This window comes from Canis lupus, chromosome 7 (assembly GCF_003254725.2).
Source record: "Canis lupus dingo isolate Sandy chromosome 7, ASM325472v2, whole genome shotgun sequence".
Classification (NCBI taxonomy): Eukaryota; Metazoa; Chordata; class Mammalia; order Carnivora; family Canidae; genus Canis; species Canis lupus.
The window spans coordinates 28,951,682-28,978,617 of NC_064249.1; the positions used below are offsets into that span (position 1 = coordinate 28,951,682).

Genomic DNA, 26,936 nt, shown 5'->3' on the forward strand with positions numbered 1-26,936 from the left:
GACTTAACATGCATGTTAGTTATCAAAGTAGAGAAATGGTAAGTAAAAAATCTGGTTATGCGAGTTTGGAGTTGGGGAGGGAAGTCTGAACTAGTGTCATAATATGGGGTCACTGGCACCTGGATGGTATCAGAGTCATGAGACTGGTTGAGATTACCTGGGAGAGACTACTTATAAAGAAGAAAAGAGAACAAAGATGGAGCCTTTCTGTTCTAGTAAAAGGCTGAAGAGCAGCAAAGGAGGTAGAGAAGGAGCCATCAGTGAAGTAGAAGGAAAAAACTCAGACCTAATTATGTTCTGGAGGCCAAGTGAAGAAAGTATTTTAAAGAGAGAGAATGATCAGTGGGGTCAAATGAGGCAGATCTATCAGGAAAGAGGGGAGGCCGAGAATTGACTATTGGACTTTACACTACAGAATCATTGTAGAAGTTGGTAAAAGATGGAAGAATCGAGGCAAAGTCCTGCTGGAGTGGATTTAAAAGAAAATTGGAGACAGCAGATATAGAAGCTTTTTTGAGGAGTTTTGATGCAAGTTGAGAAAAGAAATAAGGTGGTAGATATGAGGAAAAGCAGGGTCTTTTTTTTTTTTTTAAGAAGAGAAGAATTACAGATGTGAAAAATTGAAGATGTAGGAAAAAGAGGGAGACTTAGTGGTACAATGTCATTGATTAGGTGAGAAGGAATGGAAATTAGAGCACAGACTGCACATTGGTGCAGGGATAGTCATCTGGCACAACAAATGGGAAGGCAGATTATGTCTATGTAGATGCTTATTCTGATTGATTCACTTTTAATAAGACAGGAGAGAGCAAGGTCAAAAACAGCAGAAGTGAGGATAAGGGACAAGGTGTTTATTGGTTTGAAGAGAGAAAAGATGTAAAATAATGATCAAAAAGACTAGGAACCTTTAATCTGTGGAATCTGATACTGTCTCTGGATAGATAGTGCCAGAGTTGAGTTGATTTCTTAGATACCTTGCTGGTGTCTGAGAATTGCTTTGGTGTTCTGTGTGAGTAACCCCTCCCCACATTGGAATTGTGTCTGGAACACCTAAAAGACATATTTTTATTGGATATTAATATAGGTTGTATATATTTAATACTGTTGATGCTGAAAATAAGTGGGTTCAGAAATGTAAGGGAGGGTTTATACTTTAATAAAGATAAAGCTAGTCTTGTCTTAAGTATATATGTTTGTATGTTTCTATGTTTGCACATATATAATGTGCTAAGGTTTAGAAAAATGCATATCTGCAAATACAGTTTACATAATGATTTTTTTCTTCTTTTTGTAGTGGAGAAGCTTCTGCAGAGTTAGCAGGGCATGATCTGCCCTGCTTCTGTTTAGGTCCTATTATTTTAGTGTGTGATTTGTTTGATCCTTTATCCTAAAGAAATGTCTTAAACATAATTTTTTCGATTTTGTACACTTAAATTTTTTAGCTCTTTCTGACATTCATCCCTGAAATATCCCATTGTTATGAACCTTTTAGGATATACCTTTTCTTAGCTCTTGTCTTGGGAGGAGTATTGTGGACATCACATTATCTGACTAGCTATCAAAGAGAAATTCTCTTGCTGGAACACACAGCATACATGAGGAAGTGGGGACAGTGCATGTAAATAAAAAATTGAAAAACATCATACAAGCATCCCCAAATAGTCTCTCCTTGATCTTAAATTCCTATTAGTTACTATTTAATCCTCTTTTCTGTCTTATCCAGACTATATTCACCATTTTCTCTTCTTCATTTGCCTTTGACTACTCATTGAGAGCAGTCACTACAATTTGGCTTCATCCTTTCATTCCACTGACATCATTTTGGCTAAGGAAAATTGTTCATTTCTTTTGTATCTTTCCAGTCAGAACCCTAGTAGAGTTTTTCATGAAACCTAATGAAATTCTTGCATAGAAGAGCCAAAAGAGCCACGGAAATTTTGAAGGAGAGTATTGGTGATAAGATGGCTAATTTATGCAATAGGAAGCCTTTTATAAAGCTTTAGTAGGAAAAGCAGTATGATATTGGCATGGGAGTAGACAACTATGTCATTGTAATAGCCCAAGTGCTCAAGAAATGACTGAGCATATCAAGTGGCAAGTGTGAGGAGAAACTAGAACCTATGCCATACACTGTTGATGAGAATTTCAAATGGTAGAGTCACTTTGGAGAACAAGTTGGCAGTTAACTAAAAAACTAAACATATTACCTACCCTATGATCCAACCATTCTTAAGTATTTTCCTAGGAGAAATGAAAGCAAATATCAACACAAAGACTTATACAGAACAGTTTTTTTCATAGCAACCTTATTTGTGATATCCAAAAACTGGAGATAACCCAAATGTCCAAGAGAAGAGTGAATAAACAAATCATATTAACACATGTAATAGTATTTGGCAATAAAAAGGAATGAAATATTGATATGCACTATAGTGGATGAATCTCTAATCTTGCTAAGTGAAAGAAGCTGGACAAAAGAGCACATACTGTATAACTTAAGTAAAATTGTTAATTCATCATGATGGAAAACAGATCATTGGTTACAGGGCCAACTTATTAATGGTAATGAAGGTAATGGTGATGGTTAAAAGTGGGGGAGGCAGGGAGAGGCAGAAGAAAGGGATTACCCAAAAGAAGGAGGGGTGACTGATATGTTTAGTATCTTGATTGTGGTGATGTTTTCACAAGAATAAACCAATCTCAAAACTCATCAAATTATATCCTTTAAATATATTCAGTTTAAAGTATGTTAATTGTACTTCAACAAAACCTAAGAAGCAGTAACAACAACTCTGCTCAACTATTACCAATTTCTTGGTTCTGTGTGAGGTATCCTTCCTTGATGCTTGCTTCATACCTACTGCATACCTCTATTATTCACCGTATTTTAAAAGTATTTGTGGTTATGTTTACTCTCCTAGTAGACTGAATTCCTTGAGGATATCCATCCAATTCATTATCATACCTCCAGAATCTAGGTCACTGGTATTCAGATAAGTTTTGGAATTCAAAACAACAACAAACCTTATGTTTATTGAGTGCTCGCTCTGTGGCAGGCACTGTTCCAGACACTTTAGTATCTCATTTAATTCTCACAATCTCCTGTACAGTTGCTATATCATCCCAATTTGCCCGGAACTGAGACTCAATGAATTTAAGGACCTTGGCCTCATGATGACCTGAGCTGAGGCACTTTTGGCTCCACAGCCCCGTGCTCAACCATCAGCCACCACTGTGTATGCTGAAAGTGGCAGCCTATCTTGTTTTAAACATTACAGTCTTTTAGAATACGGAAGTAATGGAAACGCTTTCAGAGAATTTGGAAATAGAGAAAAGAAAGTTTGGCATTACTAATCCTGCCATTGATGATTATAGTTTATGGCATATTCTGTCCAGCTCATTCCCTTGATCATTTATATAATTTACAAACTAAATGCCATATACATGAATTTTATTTAATTGGATTCCTTTTTTCACTGAATATAACATTTTACATGTTACCAGATTACTGTCATAAGAGTAAACTTCAGTGGGTGCAGACTGTTTTACTGTATGATTATAACATGATTTATTTAAACATCCTTTTACTTATGGACATTTTGTTAGGTTCTCAGTTGTTTTTATTTGTAAATAAGGGTGCATCATGAAGCTAAGTATAAAACTGAAACTAAGTCTTGTGGCTTCGTATTTTACTTCTTAATTTTTAAAAAAAGATTTTATTTATTCGTGAGAAATAGAGGCGCAGAGACACAGGCAGAGGGAGAAGCAGGCTCCATGTAGGGAGCCCGATGCAGGAGTCGATCCCAGGACCCCAGGATCACACTCTAAGCCAAAGGTAGATGCTCAACCACTGAGCCACCCAGGCATCCTTTATTTCTTAATCTTTTAGATTTTCTGAGAACAGATTTCTTACTTGATGTTGGAATATGTAGAAAGTTCAATATTTTCATGTTTTAGTCTGGGGCATTTACAAAAATAACATTTATTTTAAGTTACTATGGGGATGCTGGGTGGCTCAGCAGTTGAGCATCTGCCTTTGGCTCAGGGCATGGTCTGGGAGTTCAGGGATGGGGATTTGGGGATCTAGTCCCGCACTGGGCTCCTTGTGGGGAGCCTGCTTCTCCCTCTGTCTATGTCTCTGCCTTCTCTCTGTGTCTCTCATGAATAAATAAATAGTCTTAAAAAATTACTATGTAAAAGCTTTGGAGAAACTTTTAACTGGCAACCATTTAGTGATACTGTTTTTTTTTAATTTTTTAAAAATTTTTATTTATTTATGGTAGTCACACACACACACAGAGAGAGAGAGGCAGAGACACAGGCAGAGGGAGAAGCAGGCTCCATGCACTGGGAGCCTGACGTGGGATTCGATCCCAGGTCTCCAGGATCGTGCCCTGGGCCAAAGGCAGGTGCCAAACCGCTGCACCACCCAGGGATCCCTAGTGATACTTTTATTATGGTAATTGAAGATAGGAATGTAGAGTAGTCAGATGTTTTTGTGAGTACCATGGATCTTAGGTGAGGTTTGTGAAACAGTGCAACTGTATACTTTACAATTTGTTAAATAAAATATAGTAAAAAAAAGTTGAAGATTCCATGAGCCTTTATTTTCAGGGAAAGTTCCATATCTCTATCTTTCCCTGGTAGGTAGTTTAGGAACATAAAAAAAAAAGGCTAAGAGTAATAGCAAGGACTCTTGGAAGGAGAGGAGCTTTGTGCAGTATGTTTAAGCAGCTCAAATCACAAAGGGATATGAACATTTTTTTATGCAACTTTACATTTATTGTGTGAAGTCTTTAAAGTAGTTGCCATAACAATGACCTAGTAGAAGTGCTCTTGCAAATGTTAGTTTAGATTGATAATTGGGATAGGATAACCTACGCAGGGAGAAAGAGAAAGGCATAAAATAGAATTACTCACTTTCACGGAGAAGGTATATTTAAGTAAAACTTTTATATTCCTTGCCTTAAATATACATTTATTCAGCATATGTAAATGAGTACTTGGAAAGCTGGCATTTTCATATTTAAAAGTTGAGGAAGAAAAGAAATGGAAGTTGAGACCAAAATAATTGGCCCCAATAATTGGTTAAAACTAGAGGCAGAACAACTGAGCACAGCTTCTCTACTTTTGAAAGCCAGAGGACGGAAAAAGTTTGCGACTTTGGAACCAGTATGACCTGGTTTTGAATACTGACTTTGTCACTTGCTAACTTGTAAGGGCTTGTTATTCAAGCTTTCGGGGTGTCATTTCTCTCATTTATGCAATTTGGACAGACATATTTTATTTAGCACATGCAGAGGGTTTTTTTTTCCTCTGAATTTCAAAATATTAATTGAGCTGTTAGTGAACAAAACAAGGTCCTGACTCACTTGGAGCCTACATCTATTCTGATATTTGGGGGGATACCAGATAATAAATAAATAGGTATAAAGCATGTCATGTGGTAAGTGCTCTGAAGACAATAAAGAAGGGGAAGGGATAGAAAAAGACCAAGATGGAGGAAGGATTGTGTGTTGAGTAGAGGCAAGGAGTGCTATTAAGTATGGGGTCAGGAAGTCTTCATTTTAAGCAGAGATCAGAAGGAAGTGAGGGAGAAAACCATGCAAGTATTAGGGAGAAAGAGTATTCCGGGAGACAGGGAATAAAACATGCAAAGTTTTGAGGTGAGAACATGTTTGCTTTGTTTAAGTAAATTGTGAGTGGATGGGGTCAGTGATGCCGGGTTGGAAATCTAAGTGTTTTCATGTGAATAGGAGTTTAGCTCAAGTTATAGGTAGGAGTCAGATCACATAAGGCTTTGCAGACATCTAGAACTTTAACATTCATTCTGAATGAGATAAAAGACCATTGGAGAGTTCTGCGCAGAGGAGCGGCGCCATGTGTTTTATAGGTTTCATGCTGCCTGCTGTATTAAGAATAGATCAGGCCAGGTGGGCGTAGGTGTGTTGGGGGAAAAGTTGGAATGGGAGATCAGTGAGGAGGTTAGAGCAGATGTCAAAGGAAGAATTGGTGGTGGGCATGGCCCAGGGTGACAGATGTGGAAGTGGTCAGATCCTGGATGCATTACAGAGGATTTCCTGTTAGATTGAATGGATGGCAAAGAAAAGGAGAAGAGAAATCAAGGATCATTCTAAGGTTTTTTCTTAGGCCTGTGATGGTGGAGGGGCAGGAGAAACAGGGTGGAAATGAACAGATTTATGGGAAACAGTGGAAATCAAGATGTTTTAAATATGAATTATCTCTAAGTGGTAGTGGCATAGATATGGGTATGGAGTTTAGGGAGGAGGTTGGACTGGACTGGAGGCAGAAATGTGGGAGCCATGAGAATACAGATGACATTTAAAGACATGGGGCTTGGGACACCTGGGTGGTTCAGTGGTTGAGCGCGTCTGCCTTCGGCTCAGGGTGTGATCCTGGAGTTCCTGGATTGTGTTGGGCTCCCGGCATGGAGCCTGCTTCTCCCTCTGCCTATGTCTCTGGCTCTCTCTTTCTGTGTCTCTCATGACTAAATAAATAAAACTCTTTAAAAAATCAAATAAAGACAAATAAAGACATGGGGCTTGAGTTCACCAAAAGAGTGATTGTAGATGAAAGACGGGCCCTGGAACTCTCCAACATTGAGGGATGAGGACACGTGGGAGAAAACCATCAGAGGAGACGTAGGAGGAGCAACCAGAGGGGTAGGAAGAGAGTCAAGGGATGAAAACATTACAAAATGTAGAGATCACCTGTGTCAAATCCTGTTTGGTCAAGTGAGATGGGGGCTGAGACAGAACCAGGGGATTTGGCAATGTGGAGGTCATATTTAAGAGAGAATGGAGGTGAAGTAAAGACAGAATAAAGACACCTCTTTAGAAGAGTTTTGTGGCAAAGGAAGCAGAGAACCAGGAACCCTAGAGGGGGCATTTCCTTTCCAGTCTGCAACCCTCTTGTCATGCCAGGTTTACTTCATTCATTCGTTATTACTGCCAGGACCTTGCAGGTGTTTGAGCTCTCATCTGTCTGATATAGGTTGTCTGCGAATATGTAATCAAATCATCTTGTGTAGGACTACCAGTGGAAGTTGCTGTTCTTATTGATCAAGAAGAGTAATAAACAAAGGCAGCAATGTGATAGAAAAGTACTTGATGTCTAAGGAATAGAACATTTTTATTCTAAAATGTCTTAATGCCAGAGTTGCACAGGTGTATATACACTGCTATTTGCATAGTTCCTCTATGGTTTTTAAAATTGTACATCAGTGTGGCACACTAACAAATCCTATGATCTTTCCATTTTTAAATTCAACGAGAAATGAGTATTTACTTTGAGTCATTTGTTTTAGGTGCTAAAGGACTTACAAAACTATACAGTTTAGTTACTTGCTTCACATTTGAAAATTGTGAAGGGCAATTACCCAAATAACCACAGTTTTATAGTAATACAGGTACTGATTAGGGGAATCACAAAAGGCCTCCTGGAGGAGGTGATAATTGAAGTGGTAGAGTTCTTTGGAGCTCGGGACAGAGGGTTTTATAGGGAATAGAAGTATAACAGTAATAAAAGCTGAGAAGCAAGAAAGCATCTGTCTAAATAATTAAAAGAATTAATTAGTGTGATTGTGTTTGTGGCTAGTTCAAATTGCTGAGTTGTCATCTACATGAACTATGTGCAAAGCAAATAACATAGCCTGAATCTGGTTATAAAATTAAGTTTATGTGACTTAATTGTATGCTTAGAATGATACTAAGTTGATTAGTTTTTTTTTAAAGATTGTATTTTTAAGTAATCTCTATACCTAACATGAAGCTTAAATTTACAACCCCAAAGTCAAGAGTTGCATGTTCTACCGATTGAACCAGCCAGGTGCCCCCAGTTCATTAGTTTTAATTAGTTAAAACTAATTTTGCTATTCTGGTTCTTAAATACTAATCTGTTTCTATAAAGAATTCCTAGTTTTTAATGTTACATATTTTAATAAAAAGTTTAAAATTGGACCTGTGTCTATGAACTATTGCTTTGGGGAAAATAAGAACTTTGTATTCATTATTGGCAATATTTAAAATATGTTAAGATATTTTTAGTTCTCATCCTGGGGAAGAATGATACATATTCTCATTACTTTAATTAATACTTTTTTATATGACCTTTTAATTAGAAGACTTAAAACAGGGTTTGGTTAATCAGTTAGTCTTTGTAAAAATCATTTTTAGAAAACTTGAAGCAAAGAATTTATATCATGAAACCTTAAAAGCAATTGCATAGTTTTTCCCAGAAATATACTAGGAGTTCAAGATAAGAGATTACATATGGCAAAGTTATTTCTCTTTGTCTTTAGGAAATGGAGTTATTTTTTCCTTCAAGTGGAGTTTGTGGACCAGCAAACACCGCTAAATTTACCAATTGTACCTGTTGCATTATTAAACCCCATGCCATCAGTGAAGGTAAGTGCTATGTTGAAAGAATATATCCAAATACATGTTGTAGGAGCTTTTTTTTTTTTTAGTTTATTTTCTTGACGTATTTTATATGTAGAAATTAAAATATAACTTTAATATTTTAAGTTTTTTCTTTGAAGTCACATGAATAAAGGCCATGAGGGAAAAAAATCTGTGTACATCTATATTTATCTTTGTATCTACATTTTTAAAAAGGTGTTTGTTGAGTTGCTGATCATGGTCATGATTATCCTGTTTTAGGTCTTGATTCTTTGACTTTTAATCTACCTCCTTTCCTTCCAATCACATAACCAATTCACTTAATTCACTGAAATAATTCTCCTAAGGTACAATTTAAAACAATGTCTACCATATCTATTGTATGCCCTTTTTGAGGAAGCTGGAGAAACTTCCTATAGTTCTTAGTATCTGAAATCAAGTTCTTTGAACATATACTTATGCACACATGTATATACACATGTATGCACATGCATAGATAGGTAGATATGTGTATATGGCTGTAGAGTTTGCAAACTTTTTTATCTTTATTTTTCTTCTCTTTATTTTATTGTGTTGTATGTAGTTTTGTCAACTATTCCAAATCTTTTTGGAAATGAGATGGGTATAATTTAAAAGATTATCCTTTAAAAAACCCTAGAATATTCTAAATAGTAAACATAATTGAATGGGTTTTTTAGTTTCACTTTTTCTAAATATCAAAGTAATTTAGGTATACACTAGGAAATTTGGGGGAAAAAGTAAAAAAGGAAACAGTAAAAGTTACCTGTTTTCCCATTATCTTGATATAGTCATTGTTTATATTTTTATATTTCCTCTACATCATTTTCTTCTGAATGTGTGTGTGTGTGTGTATATATACACTGACATGTCATTGCTAACATGGTTGAGATGTATGGCCATAGGCTTATTGTTTTAATTTAATTTTAGGGGGCATTTTTGGATGTTCTTAATTCTTCATTTTGGATGTTCTTAACAGTTGTACACTATGTAATCATATAGATGTATAATATTGAGATACTTAGGTTGTTTCCAGGTTTTTGATGTTAAAAATAAAGCTTTGAAGAATATTTTTGAGCATTAATATTTGACAATATCTCTAATCATTTCCTCTGGCTAGTTTCCTGAAAATAGAATTATTGGTTGAAAGATCTGAGCTTTAAAGATCTTGTTGCATAACGAATGGTTCTTTAATTATTGAGGAAGTACTTTAATATCTTGTAGATCCTTAGGACCACAATTACGGGGAACTACTATGGATGATGGCTAACGAACATTTACAGAGGCCTTAACACTTGCTGGGTTGTAAACTGAGTACCTTATACATTATCTCCTTTATTTTTATTTTATATATATATATTTTTTTTTGAAGTTAAATTTGCCAACATATTGTATAGCACCCAGTGCTCATCCCATCAACTGCCCTCCTCAGTGCCCGTCACCCAGTCACCCCATCCCCCTGCCTGCTTCCCCTTCCACTATTCCTTGTTTGTTTCCCAGAGTTAGGAGTCTCTCATGTTTTGTCACCCTCTCATTTTTCCCACTTATTTTCCCTCCTTTCCCCTATAATCTCTTTCACTATTCCTTATATTCCCCGTATGAGCAAAACCGTGTAATGATTGTCCTTCTCCAATTGACTTACTTCACTCAGCATAATACCCTTCAGTTCCGTCCACGTTGAAGCAAATAGTGGGTATTCTTCCTTTCTCCTTTAATATTCACAGCAATATTGCCAAGTAGGTGGGTGTATCATTCTTTTCCAGATAAGTGAGCTGAGGCTATCTGAGAATAAGGTATTTCTGCCAATTTAGAGTAAGGAATCCAAGATACAGACCTGGTTTCTTAACCTCCATGTTCTTTCCTCAATGTGTATGACTCCATAGCAAGATGGTTATAATAACATAGTTAGCAACACTTCCACAGAAAGTAATAATAATATTTGAAACAGCTGGTGTTGATAAACTATAAGCTATAGAAAACAAAATTGGGATTTTATGTTGCATTCATTTTTTCTTAACCTTGGGATGAATATCACACACTTACACCCACATTCATATACATACATAACATATACATGTTTTAATGTGATGAGACAAATTCTTGTTTAAAGGCCTAGACTTCATTAAAAAGCTTATGTTTGGCATCTTAATACTTTTCAATTGTTATTTTTCTCCCTCCCCCTTTTTTCCTCAATTGGATTTTTAACTGATTTAATTTTTTTCAGTAAAATGTAGTGCTTGAAGAGACAGGAATAAAATAGAATCATAGTCAACACTGTTATATACTTTAATAATTGCATAGATAAACATAACAAATCTAGTAACAATGATCAAAAAGATATCAAAATAACTAATTTTATATTTATACAGGTTTAAGTAATTTTTAGTCAGCTATTCTTTAAAGATTAGCTATATTTCATGTGTTTATATTTCACATGTAACATTAGAAACATATGAGTTGATTAAAGGACATTTTTGTAAAAACTAATCAGATGGCAGAATACTTTAAACTTTGGCATTTCAAGGCTTTTTTTCCCCTTTTCTTTCTAAATATCAATTTTTAGGAATCTTTATACACCAGTTTTAAATGTGCAGTTAATCTAGCTCAGAGTTTAAATTGTGGCCACAATGAAATACAGTTTGGAGTCTTGCATTGAGCTTATTGTTAGATTTATGCAGACCCTTGAGAGCTTGTTTGGAGGTTCTAGCAGGGGAGCGCAGCTACTCCTATACCCTTGACGGAAGAATGGTCCTCCTCTATCGGGGATGGTCGTCCTCTTCCACCGAGCACGAGCACGCAGCTTAGCACGAGCACGCAGCTTCGGGAGGGAGGCACATGGAGCGGTGAGGGAGGAAGGGGACACCCGCCTAGCCAGCCAGATCAGCGGAATCAACCCTGGCGGTCAATGGGTTGACAGATGTCGCAGCCAGATCGCCCTCACATCCTATGCAGGCCCTTTCATTGCTGGTTTTTGTTTATCTTTTTCTATAATGATCTCACTTCCTGGTATATTTAATTTCACCTATGGTCTAGTGTAGGTGTGAGGGGAGAAGAGATTTTTTTTTTTTTAAAGGAGTTGTTGATAAGAGAACAATTGAAATCAAATTGGTTCATTTCCTTCTGTTGACTATCACTCCCCCAAAGAAGGCCAGAATAGCTATAATGAAGCCACAACTTCTGCTTATTGCAAGGAGAGCACATCTTGACAGTCTTAGCTATCAGGGAGAGCTAATAAAGCAGATATTGTAGAGTCTTGGGCGTGACCTTAAGAGATTTAAGGTGGGTCTTTCACTACAGTGATGTGATTGAAACTGCATAAAGTTCCTGATATAATAGTTTAGGATTAGTGGAAACAGTGAGACAAAGATCTTAACCAAGACTTGTAAGCGTACAGTTGTTGGATAAGCGAGTTGTTTGTCCAGTTGAGGGAATATTGCGAAAAGGGGACTGTTTGAGTAGTCTATTGTTGGGGTAAATGGACTTTGGGGAAGTTCCTGAAGTGAACAATGAAGCTATTTACTGATTTACAGCCTTATCTTTGGGTAAGAATTTCTTGGCACAAATAATAAAGTCATGTGGATGTAGGCAGCCTTAGTTCTTAGTTCTATAGTTGATCTATGTGGATGTGGAGAGATCTAGAAAAGAGGCACCTTAGTTTGCAGAAGAGATAGGTGGGAAAAAATAACAAGGTGTGCTTTGCAAGTCTTTTTATGTTTGTAGATTGAAGTACATTTTGTCGTTTGGGGACTCCGGTTTTAAAAGGGAAGAAAACCAAGGCGAATGTTCTTATATTCTTTTTTCTTTTTTTAACTTAAAAACTGCAATGCATTTGTTTTGATGTCCTCAGTTTTACTTCCATGTAGTTAGTTTAATTCCATCAATGAAATGAATCATTTTTTCTCTGAAATCAGGCTCTGTAGGCTTGAATTTTGGCTCTGCTACTTACTAGTCATGGGATATCAGATAAATTACTTAACCTCTTTGTACCTTATTTCCTTATCTGTAAATAAGAATAATATAGAATACCCTCTTTAATAGGTAACTGTAAGGATTAAAAGCATTGAATGTAATGATTAAATGACTAAATGATTAATTAACTGATTAAATGTAAGGATTAATGTGTTAAATACAGTGCTTAAACATTTAAAGTGCTATGTGTGTTAGACGGTATGACTATTATGATTACTACTCTATTACTAGTGCCATCACCACTACTACTAATGTCATTACCTTTTCATTTTTAACTAAAGTTAATGACTCCTTAGTAACAAAGCAATAGATTAAAATGCTAACAAATTGCAACTTCCACATCAATCATCCACAGGAAAAAAAAAAAAAAGAAGGAAAATCCCTATCATTGTTTACATCTAGTTGATTCAGCAGCTATCAGCGATTATCTATACTGATCGTCTGTGGTCTATTGTGGTTTGCCCTGGGCAGGAGGGGGCAGGAGGAGCCACTGTAGTGCCCCCAAATTTAGCCTTTTTGAAATATTAAAGTCCTGAAGTTTTGTTGGAAATTGTCCTTAGAACAGATTTATACATTAAAGAGTTTACTGCATCATTTATAAATTGGTCTTTCTGAAATTTAGTTTATTCCTCAGTAAAATGAGTCAAGATAGTTTATAAGTTTCCTCTCAGCCTCTAAACCCAGTATTCTGTATTCCAGTGTTGTGTATTAGCTGCAAAATTAATGCTATTTTCATGGAGACTGTTTCAAAGATTTTATTTTTAAAAAGACATATATAGACAGACTTGGAGTCTGTTTGCATTTAATTAATTAGAAAGCAAATTAATTAATTAATTAATTAATTTATTTATTTATTTATGGAAGCAAATTTATGAGAATATTGGCCAGTTTGTAAATTCACCCCAGAATTGGCTCTGATATGTTAGTTGGAACAGGATGAATAACAGCAAGATCATATTTATCAAGTTTTTCACTTTTAAAATTGAGTTATTCTTACTCAGAGCATCTTGCAGTTTTAATATCCACCCAGAATGGTAGTTTTGTTGCTAGGTAGGCCCAGAACCCTGTAAGACACATGCCACCTAATGGCAGCCCCCTGAATTTGAGGGGGCCGATAGAATTGGTTAAGTTCTCAGCTTTTTTGTTAGATTTCCTTTAAGTAATTTAGCTTCTTGGAAACTGGGAAACTAAGGCTGCACGAAATTTTTTAGTGCAAAGACTTTGTATGTAAACATTGTAAATCTAACTCCTTCCATGAAAATTCCTGGAGTGTGCCGTTTTGCTTAGAATGTCACAATTTTGGAGTTTTGTGAATGTTTTATGTTCTATCTGAAAGAATAAACAAAACAGTTGGAGGGAATTTATAACATGTACCAAGTGCAGTGAACTACACATAGTTCACTGCCTTTGAATGCATTGAGTGCAGTGAATGAATTGAGTGATCTTGAAGCACAAAATTATAGGCCATGAAAATCCCTAATGAATTTGTAAGTTATGAGAGCTTTAAATGAAATTAGTGATTTAAAAGGAGTTTCAAAACTTTTTCTGGTTTCATGGTCCTGCAGAAATAGGTATGTATTAGGCTATTGAGAAATTTTTATTTAGAAACAGTGAAATTTTGTTTGCTAATATGTTTCAACATCTAATAAGCTTTAAAGTAAAATGTGAGTCCCTAGGATTGTCAGTTACTGATAACTTGACTAAAGGCAGAGGGGAAAAATCAAATCTTGTTAGTGAGACACTTAGGGATTCTCTTAACTACAACAAACAACAAAACCAGTTTCAATACTACCAGTTGACATTTATGGAGTGTTAAGTACTTTACATGAATTATTTTATCCTCAAAACTCTAGCATAGGTAGTATTTGAAGCCCATGTCACATTGAGAAAACCTAAGCAATGAGGTTAAGTAACTGGCCCAAAGTCACACAGCTCTTAGGTGGTGGGGTTGGTATTTGTACCATTTGCCATCATTGTATCACATTGTACCATTTTGCCTCCATGTAGATTATCACATAAACTCTATAAATTCTCATCATCAAGTTTGATTATTAACCACCTTTTACAGGTGTGGAATTGAAAAATTAGAAGGGAGAGTTAACATGCTGAATTCTAGAGCTATTTGATTTCACAGCTGGGATTATTTGTACTATTCCATGAATACTCAGGTCAATTGATTGCTTGTGGAAAGCCATTCTGGATAGGTTATATAATAAGTGGTATGAAGGGTGATTTAAATACCTTACATCGCAAGAGGGTGAAACATACATTTTAAGATAGGACTTAGAAAAATTACTGCCATTCTGGTCATTAGTGGCAGTTAAGAGACAAATAATGAACAAGTTCTTGAGAATTATAAACTTAGGATATTTCCTTAAAACTTTTCCAGTTAAATGGGAATGTTTTACACACACACACGCACACACACACACACACACTTTAATTACTGCTTTATTTATTATTTATTTTTTAGAGAGGAAGAGAGAGATAGGGGGAGGAACAGAGAAGGGGAGGGAAGGAGAGGGAAAAAAAAAAATCTCAGGATTCCATGTTGAGCCCCAGACTGTTATGGGGTTTAATCTCTTGACCCTAGATCACAACGCTGAGTGGAAATCAAGAGTCCTGAGATATTGGGTCACCTGAGTGGCTCAGTGGTTGAGCGTCTACCTTTGGCTCAAGTTGTGATCCCAGGACCCTGGGATTAAGTTCTGCATCAGGCTCCTTGCAGGGAGCCTACTTCTCCCTCTGCCTATGTCTCTGCCTTTCTCTCTGTGTCTCTCATGAATAAATAAATAAAATCTTTAAAAAAAAAAAAAGAGCCTAAGACATTTAACTAATGAGCTACCCAGGTGCTACTATTTTTTATACTCCTAAAGATGTTTGACTAAAAGCTGTCCTTATTTTTTTCCTTATGTATTTCAAGGACCTACTTTTTTTAGGTATCACTTATTTACACCTGTTTGAGTTACTCTCCCTTGCTTCTGCATTCCAGTGCCACTGGCTACTGTTCAGATCCCCGAATACTCCTAGTTCCTACTCTTCTCAGGATCTTCTTCCTTACTTTTCCCTTTGTCTGAACTGTGCATGCCCTCCTTCCCAACCTCCAAATGTTATTTCCTCAGGGAAACCTAACTCTCCCAGAAGATACTAGCTACCCAAATGACATGTTCTTTTGACACTCTGCTTTTCCTTCAGAGCCCTAAGCACAGTTTGCTGTTATATATTAATCCATATGCTTTATATTATATATTGATTTATGACTAATGATTTTGTTCCTTTCCTCCACAATAATGCAAACTACAATTGCAGAAATAGTTATTTTTCTCTAAATATTTTGCTCTCTTCGTTGCAATTTTAATTTATTTTATTTTATTTTATTTTTTTGCTCGTGTGTTATTTAGGAGTCTCTTTTAGTGTCTGCACATTGTTAAGGAATGTGGTCTCTATGATAATTTGATCACTGAAATTTGTTGATATATTAAATTTAAAATATTTGCAAAAGGTGCTTGTAAAGAAGGATATTTGTTACATTGTTCTCTATTTATAAATAATTGTTGATTCGAATCTGTTGTTCAGATCTACAGTCGTCCTCCCCCCACCCCTTTTTCTTTTTGGTATGCTTGGTATATCAGCTTCTGAAAAAAAAGTTTTAAAAAATTCTTCCATGTTAAAATTACTCATTATTTACGAATTTGTCAGTTTCTCCTTTTACTTTAGCCTGTTTTTACCTTGTATATCCTGAAGCTGCATTGTTACCTGTGATTATTATATCTTTTTGTTTATTATATACTGTCTTACTTCATTTCCATTCATTGTTTTGTGTTGTTTACCTTTAAGGGTGGCATATGTTTCCTTCAAGTTTTTTATCCTTTTGCTTCAATGTATATGTTATAGCCACTGTGGCTAAATTTTTTATTTCCATTTAAAATTTTTTTCTTTTTTTCTTTTTTTTAATTTTTTAAGAGTTTATTTATTCATGAGAGACACAGAGAAAAAGCAGAGACACAGGCAGAGGGAGAAGCAGGCTTCTCGCAGGGAGCCCGATGCGGGACCTGATCCCGGATTCCAGGATCACGCCCTGAGCCAAAGGCAGATGCTCAACTGCTGAGCCACCCAGGTGTCCCTAAATTTTTAATTTTTTCAATGCAATCTAGCAGTCTTATCTTAGAATAATAGTTGAATTTAACCTATTGCCATTTATCATGGTTACCAATGCATTTGAAGTGACAGGTTCTCATGAACAGGGAACACTGCACTTCATATAACATCACTATTTTCAAGATCAGAAGACACAGATGACTTTCTTAACACTACAGAAACACAGAGAGGCAGACAAAAGGAGGAGTCAGAGAAATTTATCACAAATGAAAGAACAGGACAAGGCCATAGGCAGAGATCTAAGTGAAACAAATATAAGTAATATGCCTGATAGAGAATTTAAAGTGATGATCATAAGATACTCACTGGACTTGAGGAATGGAAGACATGAGAGAGACCCTTAACACAGAGATAAGGAATAACATAGCAGAGATAAAGGGCTCAATAAATGAAATGAGAAACACGCTTCATGGAATAAAGAGCAGGATAGAAGAAGCAGAGGAACCAATTAGAGATCTAGAAGACAGAGTAATGGAAAGTAATGAAGCTGAACAAAAGAGAGAATTATGCAAAATGAGAATAGACTTAGGGAACTCAGTGATTCAATCAAATGCAATAACATTCATATTATAGGAGTCCCAGAAGAAGAAGAGAGAGAAAGAGGCAGAAAATTTATTTGAAGAAATAATAGCTGAAAACTTCCCTAATCTTGGGGAAGGAAACAGATATCCAGATCCAGGAGGCACAGAGCATTCCCATCAAAATGAACAAGAGGACACACATCCAATACATATTGTAATTAAATTTGCAAAATATAGTGACAAAAAATCTTAAAGGCAATAAGAAAAAAGCAGTCAGTAACTTATAAGGGAAATCCTATAAAGCTAGTAGATTCTTTTCAACAGAAACTTTGCAAGCCAAAAGGGAATGGGATGGGACATATTCAAAGAACTGAATGGGAAAAATCTGCAGCTAAGAATGCTCTGTCCTGCAAGGCTATCATTCAGAATAGGAGGAGAAAGAAAAATTTCCCAGACAAACAAAAACTAAAGGAGTTCATAACCATTAAACCATCCCTATAAGAAATATTAAAGAGGTCTCTTTGATTGGAATGGAGATACCAAAATTGATAGTATAAAGGCAGGAAACACAAAAGCATTAAAAATGAATATATCTGTAAAAAAGTAAGTCAAGGAACTCCCCCCCAGGAAAGGATAATAAGATATAATAACATATGCCTAAAACATGGTGAGGAGAGGAGAAAAGAATGGGTTCAAACATAAACGACCATCAACCTTATATAGACTGCTTTATGCAGAAGAGGTTATAGCTTGATGGCAACTGTATATTAAAAACTGCTAATAAACATGCAAAGAATAAAGAGAATGAATCCAAATGTATCACTAAAGAAAATCAGCAAATAGGAAAGAAAGACAAGGGATCAGAGGAAATCTATAGAAACAACTGCAAAACAAATAATAAAATGGCAATTAATACATATCAATAATTACTTTGAATGTAAAATGGACTAAATGCTCCAATCAAAAGACATAAGGTGACAACGAGTCTCATCTATATGCTGCTTATAAGAGATTCATTTTAGACCTAGACACCTATAGATTAAAAGTGAAGGGATGGAGAAACATCTGTCATGCAAATGGATGTCAAAAGAAAGCTGGAGTAGCAATACTTATACCAGACAAAACAGACTTTAAAACAAAGACTGTAACAAGAGACAAACAAGGACACTATAAAATAATAAAGGGGATAATCCAAAAGAAGATACGACAATTGTAAATATTTATGCACCCAGCACGCATATACACGCAAATACATGAGGCAGTTAACTAATCAACAGTAATACTATAATAGTAGGGGAATTTAACATTCCACTTACAGCAGTGGATAGATCGTCTAAATAGAACATCAACAAGGAAATAATGACTTTGAATGACACATTGGATCAAATGGACTTAACAGATATATTCATAACATTCCATATGGATTCTTTTCAAGGGTACATGGAACATTCTCCAGAATACATCACACATTAGTCCACAAAACCAGCTTCAATAAATTCAAGAAATTTGAAATCATACTATGCATCTTTTCTGACTACAACACTATGAAACTGGAAGTCAACCACAAGAAAAATCTGGAAGTTTTTTAACACACATAACCTCCATGTATTTGTGTTACGTGGAGGTTAAGTAACATGCTATGAAATAATGAATGGGTCAACCGGAAAATTAAAGAAGAAATTTAAAAAGTACCTAGAAACAAATGAAAATGAAAACACAACCAGCAAAAATGGTTCTAAGAGAAGATTTTATAGCAATCTAGAAGCAAGAAAAATGCCTAATAAACACCTAACTTTACACCTAAAGAAGCTAGAAAAAGAGCAAACAAAACCTACAACCACCAGAAAGAAGGAAATAAAACAGATTAGAGCAAAAACGCATGATAGAAACTGTAGAATAGATTAGTAAAATGAAAAGCTGATTTTGAAAAAAATCAATAAAATTGTTAAACCTCTAGTCAGATTTACTAAGAATAAAGAGAGAGGACCCCCAATAAACAAAATTACTAATTAAAGAGGAGCCATAACAACCAGTATTGTAGATTTGTAATAGCATATTATTTTTAAAAAGTACGTGTCAACAAATTGAACAACCAAGAAGAAATAGATTCCTAGGAATGTATAAACTACCAAAATTGAAACAGGCAGAAATAGAAAATTTGAACAGACTCATAACCAGCAAAGAAATTGACTCAGTAATCAAAATAATCCTAAGACATGAAAGTTCAAAACCGGATGCCCTCACAGGCATATTCTACTAAAGATTTAAAGAAGAGTTGAAACCTTCTTTATTCTTCTCAAATTTTTCCAAAAAAATAGAAAGGAAAGGAAAAATTCCAAATTCATTCTATGAGGCCAGCATTATCCTGATACCAAAACCAGATAAAGACACCACTAAAAAAGAGAATTACAGGCCAGTATTCCTGCTGAACACAAATATAAAAATCTTAAATATTACTAGCAACTGAATACAATACATTTAAAAAAACCATTCACCATGATCAAGTGGGACTTATTCCTGGGATGTAAGGGTGGTTCAGTATTCACAAATCAATTAACATGATACATCATCAATAAGAGAAAGGATAAGAACCATATGATCATTTCAATAGATGCAGAAAAAGCATTTGACAAAATAATAGCATCTTTTCATGATAAAAACCATCAACAAAGTAGGTTTAGAGGGAACATCCCTCAACAGAATAGAGGCCATATATGAAAAATCCACAGTTAATATCATCCTTAATGAGGAAAAATCTTTTCCCTAAAGTCAGGAATGAGACAAGGATGTCCACTCTCATCAATTTAATTCAGTATAGTACTGGAAGTCCTAGCCACAGCAATCAGATAACAAAAAGTAATAAAAGGCATCCAAATCAGTAAGGAAGAAGTTAAACTTTCATTATTGGCAGATGACATGATACTATATCTAGAAAAGCTGAAAGACTTCACCAAAAACCTGCTAGAGCTGCTACACAAATTCAGTAAAGTCAGAGGATACAAAATCAAGGAAAAGAAACTTGTTGCATTTCTATATTCCAATAATGAAGCAGTCGAAAGAGAAATTTAGAAAAGAATCCCATTTACAACTGAACCAAAAATAATAAGATACCCAGGAATAAACCTAACAAAATTGGTGAAAGACCTGTACTCTGAAAACCATAAAACACTGAGGAAAAATTGAAGAAGACGCAAAGAACTGGAAAGACATTCTATGCTTATGGATCGGAAGAACAATGTTAAAACAGTGTTAAAATGTCCATACTATGCTTGAAGCAATCTACACATTTAACGTAATCCCTATCAAAATACCAACAACAGGGGATCCCTGGGTGGCTCAGCAGTTAAGCATCTGCCTTCAGCCCAGGGCGTGATCCTGGAGTTCCGGGATCAAGTCCCATGTCGGGCTCCCTGCATGGAGCCTGCTTCTCCCTCTGCCTGTGCCTCTGCCTCTCTCTCTCTCTCTCTCTGTGTGTTTCTTTCTGTGTCTCTCATGAATAAATAAATAAATAAAATCTTTAAAAAAAATACCAACATTTTTCACAGAACTAGAACAAACAGACCTAAAATTTGTATAGAAACAAAAAAGACGCTGAATAGCCAAAAAGCCTTGAAAAAGAAAAGCAAAGCTGGAGGCATCACAATTCTGGACTTCAAGTTATATTACAAAGCTGTAGTCATCAAAACAGTATGGTAGAGGCACAAAAATAGACACGTAGATCAATGGAACAGAATAGAAAACCAGAAATAAGCCCATAGTTATATGGCCAGCTAACCTTCAACAAAGCAAGAAAGAATATCCAATGGGAATAAGACAGTCTCTTCAACAAATAGTGTTGGGGAAACTGGACAGCAACAAGAAAAAGAAAGAAACTGGAGCACTTTCTTATGCAAAAATAAATTCAAAATGTATTAAAGACCTAAATGACAAAAAAAAAAAAAAGACCTAAACGTGAGTCCTGAACACATAAAAATCCTAGAAGACAACATAGGCAATAACCTCTTTGACATCAGCTGTAGCAACTTTTTTCTAGGTATGTCTCCTGAGGCAAGGGAAACAAAAACAAAAACTGGTGGGACTACAACATAATACAAAGCTTCTGCACAGTGAAAAACAATCAACAAAATTAAAAGCAACCTACTGAATGGGAGAAGATATTTGCAAATGACATATCTGATAAAGGGTTAGTATGCAAAGTATATAAAGAACTTAGGAAACTTAGTTACCCCAAAACAAATAATCCAATTATAATGGGAGAAGACATGAACAGATACTTATCCAAAGAAGACATCCAGATGACCAACAGACAAATGAAAAGATGCTCATCATCACTTGCCATCAAGGAAATGCAAATCAAAACTACAATGAGATGTCACCTCACACCTGTCAGAATGGCTAAAATCAACAGCACAAGAAACAACAGGTGTTGGCAAGGATGTGGAGAGAAAGGAACACTTGTGCACTGGGAATGCAAACTGGTGCAGCCACTATGGAAAACAGTATGGGGATTTCTTAAAAACTTAAAGTAGAACTACCTACCCTACAGTCCAGCAATCGCACCACTGAATATCTACCCAAAGAATATAAAAACATCAATTTAAAGGGATATATGCATTCCTTTATTTATAGCAGCATTATTTACAATAGCTAAGACATTGGAAGTAGCCCAAATGTCCATCAAGTGATGAATGGATAAAGAAGTGGTATATATACACAATGGTATATTATTCAACCATAAAAAAGAATGAAGTCTTGCTATTTGGAACAACATGGATAGAACTATAGTATAATAAGTAAAAAACATCAAATACCACATGATTTCACTTGTATGGAATTTAAGGAACAATACAAATGAATAAAGGGAGAAAAGGGAAAGAGCCAAACTAAGAAACAGACTCTTAACTACAGAGAACAAACAGAAGGTTACCATAAGGGGGGTAGGGGATGGGTAAAGTAGGTGATGAGGATTAAAGAATGCACTTGTGATGAGCTCTGAGTGATATATGGAATTGTTGAATCACTAGGTTGTATACCTGAAGCTAATATAACACTGTGTTAACTGGCAATAAAGTAAAAGCTTAACAGAAAAGGAAAAGGCGTTAGGAAATAACGAAAAAAAGAAAAGAAAAAAGAATGCTTTAAATAGACACTACAAAATCTTCTTTTATCTTCTAAGTTGTTGCTGTGAGAATGTTATTTCTCCTTTTATTAACTTTTATTTTTTAATCAACTGTATTGATGTATAATTTTATATAACTTAATGCACAGTGTATGTGCATCCTAACTAACTGTATGGTACCAGTACTAGTGTTTTAAACTCTCAGGGTTGGGATGCCTGGGTGGCTTAGCAGTTGAGCACCTGCCTTCAGCCCAGGGTGTGATCCTGGAGTCCCAGGATCGAGTCCCATGTCGGACTCCCTGTGTAGAGCCTGCTTCTCCCTCTGCCTGTGTCTCTGCCTCTCTCTCTCTCCCTCTTTCTCTCTCTCTCTGTCTCATGAATAAATAAATCTTAAAAAAAAAAAAAACCTCTCAGAGCTAAGAAGTCTTTCTTAATGTATGAACTTGGTCATATCTGCTGTCTCCTTGGAGACATTTGGAGGATGAATAGCTAGTTCTGATTTTTTGAATATGTTATTATGAGAAAGAAGAAGTGAATAGGTTTATCCCAGGCCGGCCTGTGTGCCTTTATGATTATAGGCTCTCTATCAATGACAAAGCAATGACAAGTCATGGTGTCTCTTATCTTTGAAAGTCAGGGCTTGCTCTTCACATCTGATTGGAATAAAGAAACATCTGTTGCTAGGCAGCCAAAGCACTAATGCCTAGCAACTGTGGTGTGTATATGAGGAACCTTAGGTGTCTTTAGAGCCTGGTTAGGTGTAGTATAAGCCAAATAAAATCTATACTACTTTGTACAAATTAGAGGGCACAAGAATCTAGGTAAAGGAATGGCAAAGAGCTCTGAAAATTCTGTACATGGCAAGGTTAGTTTAATGTACAGTGAATGCCTCTTATAGTCCTGTGGCTTGCCATTTACTAGTTGTGTGATCTTGGAAACATTTATTGAACACCCAAAACCTTATTTCTTTTAATCTGCAAAGTGGAGAGGACAGTATCTACTGCATAAATATGCTAATACATGTGATGCACTTAGAGCAGTTTCCATAGTAAATGTTCAAAAAAATTAGGTACTAATAAAAGCAGTTTTGGAGATTATATCACATGATACATTTTTTAAAAACCTCAATCAGTAGTTAACAGTTTCAGTTATCTATTGCTTTAAAACAAACCATCCCAAAACTTAGTTCCTTAAAAATGATTTATTATTTCTCGTAATTCTCTGGATTACTTGGGCTCAGCTGGTGATTATTCCATGATATATCTAGGGTCACTTGAGTGGTTTCTTCAGCTGAAAGAAAACCGTGCTGGATGGAGCTAGAAAATACAAGATTTCTTCTCATCCTCCAGAGACTTTCCATGTGGCATCTCATCACTCAGTAGTCCATCCTGGGCTTCTTTTTTGGCATGATTCCTGGCTTCCAAGAACATTTTAAGACAGTTCTCAATGTGTAAGTGCTCATCCACCATCTGCTTGCATCATGTCTTAATGTCTTAATGACTAAAGCAAGTCACATAGCCAAGTCCAGAGTCCAGTATGGGAGGGGATTATTAGGGCATGAATACCAGAAATTATGGCTTACTGGGAACCACCAGTGTGATAGTCTTCTTCAAGTGATATAAGACCTAACGCTTATATTGGGATGTGAAACTCAAACCTGAATCAGTGGTATTGTGGGACACAATGCTTCTCAAAATTTAGTATGTGTTACAGTCACTTGGGCAGACTGTTGAAATGCACCTTCCTGGGCCCTAACTTCAGTAGGTTTGGATCAGAAATATGCATTTTTAAAATCTTACCAAGTTTGTCTTGATGAACTGATCAATGGATGACTCAGCAATCCTTAGACTGACATTCTTCGCTAATGAGATTAGAATAAAATATAGCATTAGAGCAAGTCTAATGATAAAGTAAATGACTTCTAAAATAGGTGTCTTGAAAGTCACAGTGTGTTTTTAAGCTTCCATAACTTCAGAAGTATAAATTCTACATACCCAATTAACATCATTTGTAAGAATAATTATTTAAATTTCTTTTGTATTCTATTTTTTTTTGCATTTTGAATAATATCTAACTTTAGGTTTATGTTTTGATAAATATTTTTAAAAGAAAATTATATAAGTCAACTTTCAAATCATATTTTATTACACATTTGGGATATTTGTACTTGGGAGCTAACTAGGATCATTGCTAAGACCTTTGGGACATCCTGCATGTGTATGACTTAAGGGACGATGTTTGTTGAAAGGAGGATTATTTCATTTGGAAATAAGTCGGAAACTTCATTTTCTCATTTCTTTTTTTACACTTTTTTATACCTTGGCATTCAGCAGTCATTATACAGGGAATGACGGTAGTGAAGCAGTTTGACACATATGCCTTAGAAATATTAATCTGTTGACCTACTGGGTTCTAGGTATATCCAGAGACTTTCCGGAGGAACAGGATCAAGTCAAGCTCTTATATTGAATGCTGATGATAAAGTACCACTCCCTTTGCTTATTTTTCATGCACATGTCTGTTAGAGGACTGTGTAATTTAAGAACTCATGATAACTAATAATAAGCATAGCTAGATATGATCTTGACTTGAGGAGAGCATATATTAAAGAGTCTGTAGCAAACATAGTGTGTTCCCATTCCTCTACCTTGTAGGAACCCCTGGTACTGGTTTCTTATGTCTCTTGCGAACCTCATCCTCTGCAGAAATGTGTAATTGCACAGTGACAAAAGGAAGACAGGAATGTCTTCTGTTCAGATTATGATTGTGCTCTTTGGACTGCTTCCTTCTTCTAACCTGGGAGCTAGACCTATCCCTGTGGAGGTAGGGTCCAGGGATTCAGGGAACATGATGTTACTTTATCAGGAAGTGTTTTAAAAATGAAAAGCCAAGGTAGCATGATCTCATGTTGTAAGACTTTAAATTTTTAAAAAATTTTTTAATTTATTTATGATAGTCACAGAGAGAGAGAGAGAGAGAGGGGGGCGCAGAGACACAGGCAGAGGGAGAAGCAGGCTCCATGCACCGGGAGCCCGATGTGGGATTCAATCCCAGGTCTACCAGGATTGCGCCCTGGGCCAAAGGCAGGCGCCAAACCGCTGCGCCACCCAGGGATCCCTGTTGTAAGACTTTAAAAGATGATTCAAGTTATGGCAGATTGTAAATGCTGAGCTTCTGAGAATATAATTATCATTGATTCTTATGAAGAAAAAAAAGGCACACACCTAAGGAAAAGATGGAAACTTACAGAAAGGTCTTCAAACAGCTTGAGTTTCCAAATGACATGTTAGGAGATGGGAGTCCTTGACACTTATGAAAAGTGCTGAAGGGACATGATTGCTGTAATTGATTTTTGATGGGATTCTTAATAAACAATACTCTGCCTTTCTACATATTCACACACCTTCTTACTCTAGAAAACCCATGGTTCAAGGCTGTCAATTTATTTTGGCATTTAGTTCATTGATAACCTATCACCAACTTGGATCTACTGCATCTCTGTGTTATAGATGGTGGCTTGTGTGTCTGCAAAATGGGGAGTGGGTTACTCATCCTAGTTACTTCTCTAGAGCTATTTTCATGGTAATTATTACTGAGTAGCCTAGTTACTAAAGGAATGGTTGCACTAAAGGATAATAATAATTTGTATTTCAGCAAATTGGAAAGAGCCTACATTGTCGCTGGTGTGTTTGGAATCAATCTTGGAATTCTGGGTAGATTTATGCTGCAGACTATTCTGTTTCTCATTCTTTAGAATATCTTGGATTTGAGGTTAGGAAAACTTGAAGCCAAATATTTTTTTTAAAAGTTTTTATTTAAATTCCAGTTATTCAACATGCAATGTAACATGTTTTACATGTTACAGGTATATAATTTAGTGATTCATCACTTACATACAACACTCAGTGCTCATCAAAAGTGTACTCCTTAATACTCATCACCTAATTAGCCATGCCTCTGTCTACCTCCCTCCAGTAACCATCAGTTTGTTCTCTATAGGTAAGAGTCTATGTCTTGGTTTGCCTCTCCTCTGCCCCCATTCAGTTGTTTCTTAAATTCCACATATGAATAAAATCATATGGTATTTGTCTTTCTCTGACTGACATATTTTACTTAGCATAATACTCTCTAGCTCCGTTCATGTCATTGCAAATGGCAAGATTTCTTTCTTTTTGATGGCTGAGTAATATTCCAGTGCGTGTCTGTGTGTGTCTGTGTATGTACCACATCTTTTTTTTTTAAATATTTTATTTATTTATTCATGAGAGACACAGAGAGAAAGAGAGACAGAGACACAGGCAGAGGGAGAAGCAGGCTCCATGCGGAGATCCTGATGTGGGACTCAATCCCAGGTCTCTAGGATCATGCTCTGAGCTGAAGGCGGCGCTAAACCACTGAGCTACCTGGGCTGCCCCGTATGTACCACATCTTTATCCATCATTAGTCAGTAGACTTTTGAGACCTTTCCATAATTGGCTATTGTTGATAATGTTGCTAAAAACATTGGGGTGCATATATCCCTTTGAATCAGTATTTTTTATCTTTTGGGTAAATACCTAGTAGTGCAATTGCTAGATCATAGGGTATCTCTATTTTTAGCTTTTTGAGGAATCTCCATACTGTTTTCACAGTGGCTGTAGCAGTTTGCATTCTCACCAACAATTTGAGAGGGTTCCCCTTTCTCCACATCCTTGCCAACACCTATTGTTTCCTATGTTGTTAAGCTTAGCC

At 36.0% G+C, this 26,936-nt stretch overlaps 1 protein-coding gene across 8 annotated transcripts in view; it reads left to right on the forward strand.

Moving 5' to 3' along the window:
- Nucleotides 1-26,936, forward strand: part of NME7 (NME/NM23 family member 7) — a 262,510-nt gene that overhangs the window by 80,120 nt on the left and 155,454 nt on the right. For all 8 annotated transcript variants that reach the window (XR_004817624.2, XR_004817627.2, XR_004817626.2 and 5 more), the window contains exon 7: nt 8,321-8,426. Coding sequence is in view for 3 of the 8 variants with exons in the window: in XM_049112342.1 (XP_048968299.1) it covers nt 8,321-8,426 (106 nt within the window). In the remaining 5 variants the exon portion in view is untranslated. The remainder of the gene's footprint in view (nt 1-8,320; nt 8,427-26,936) is intronic.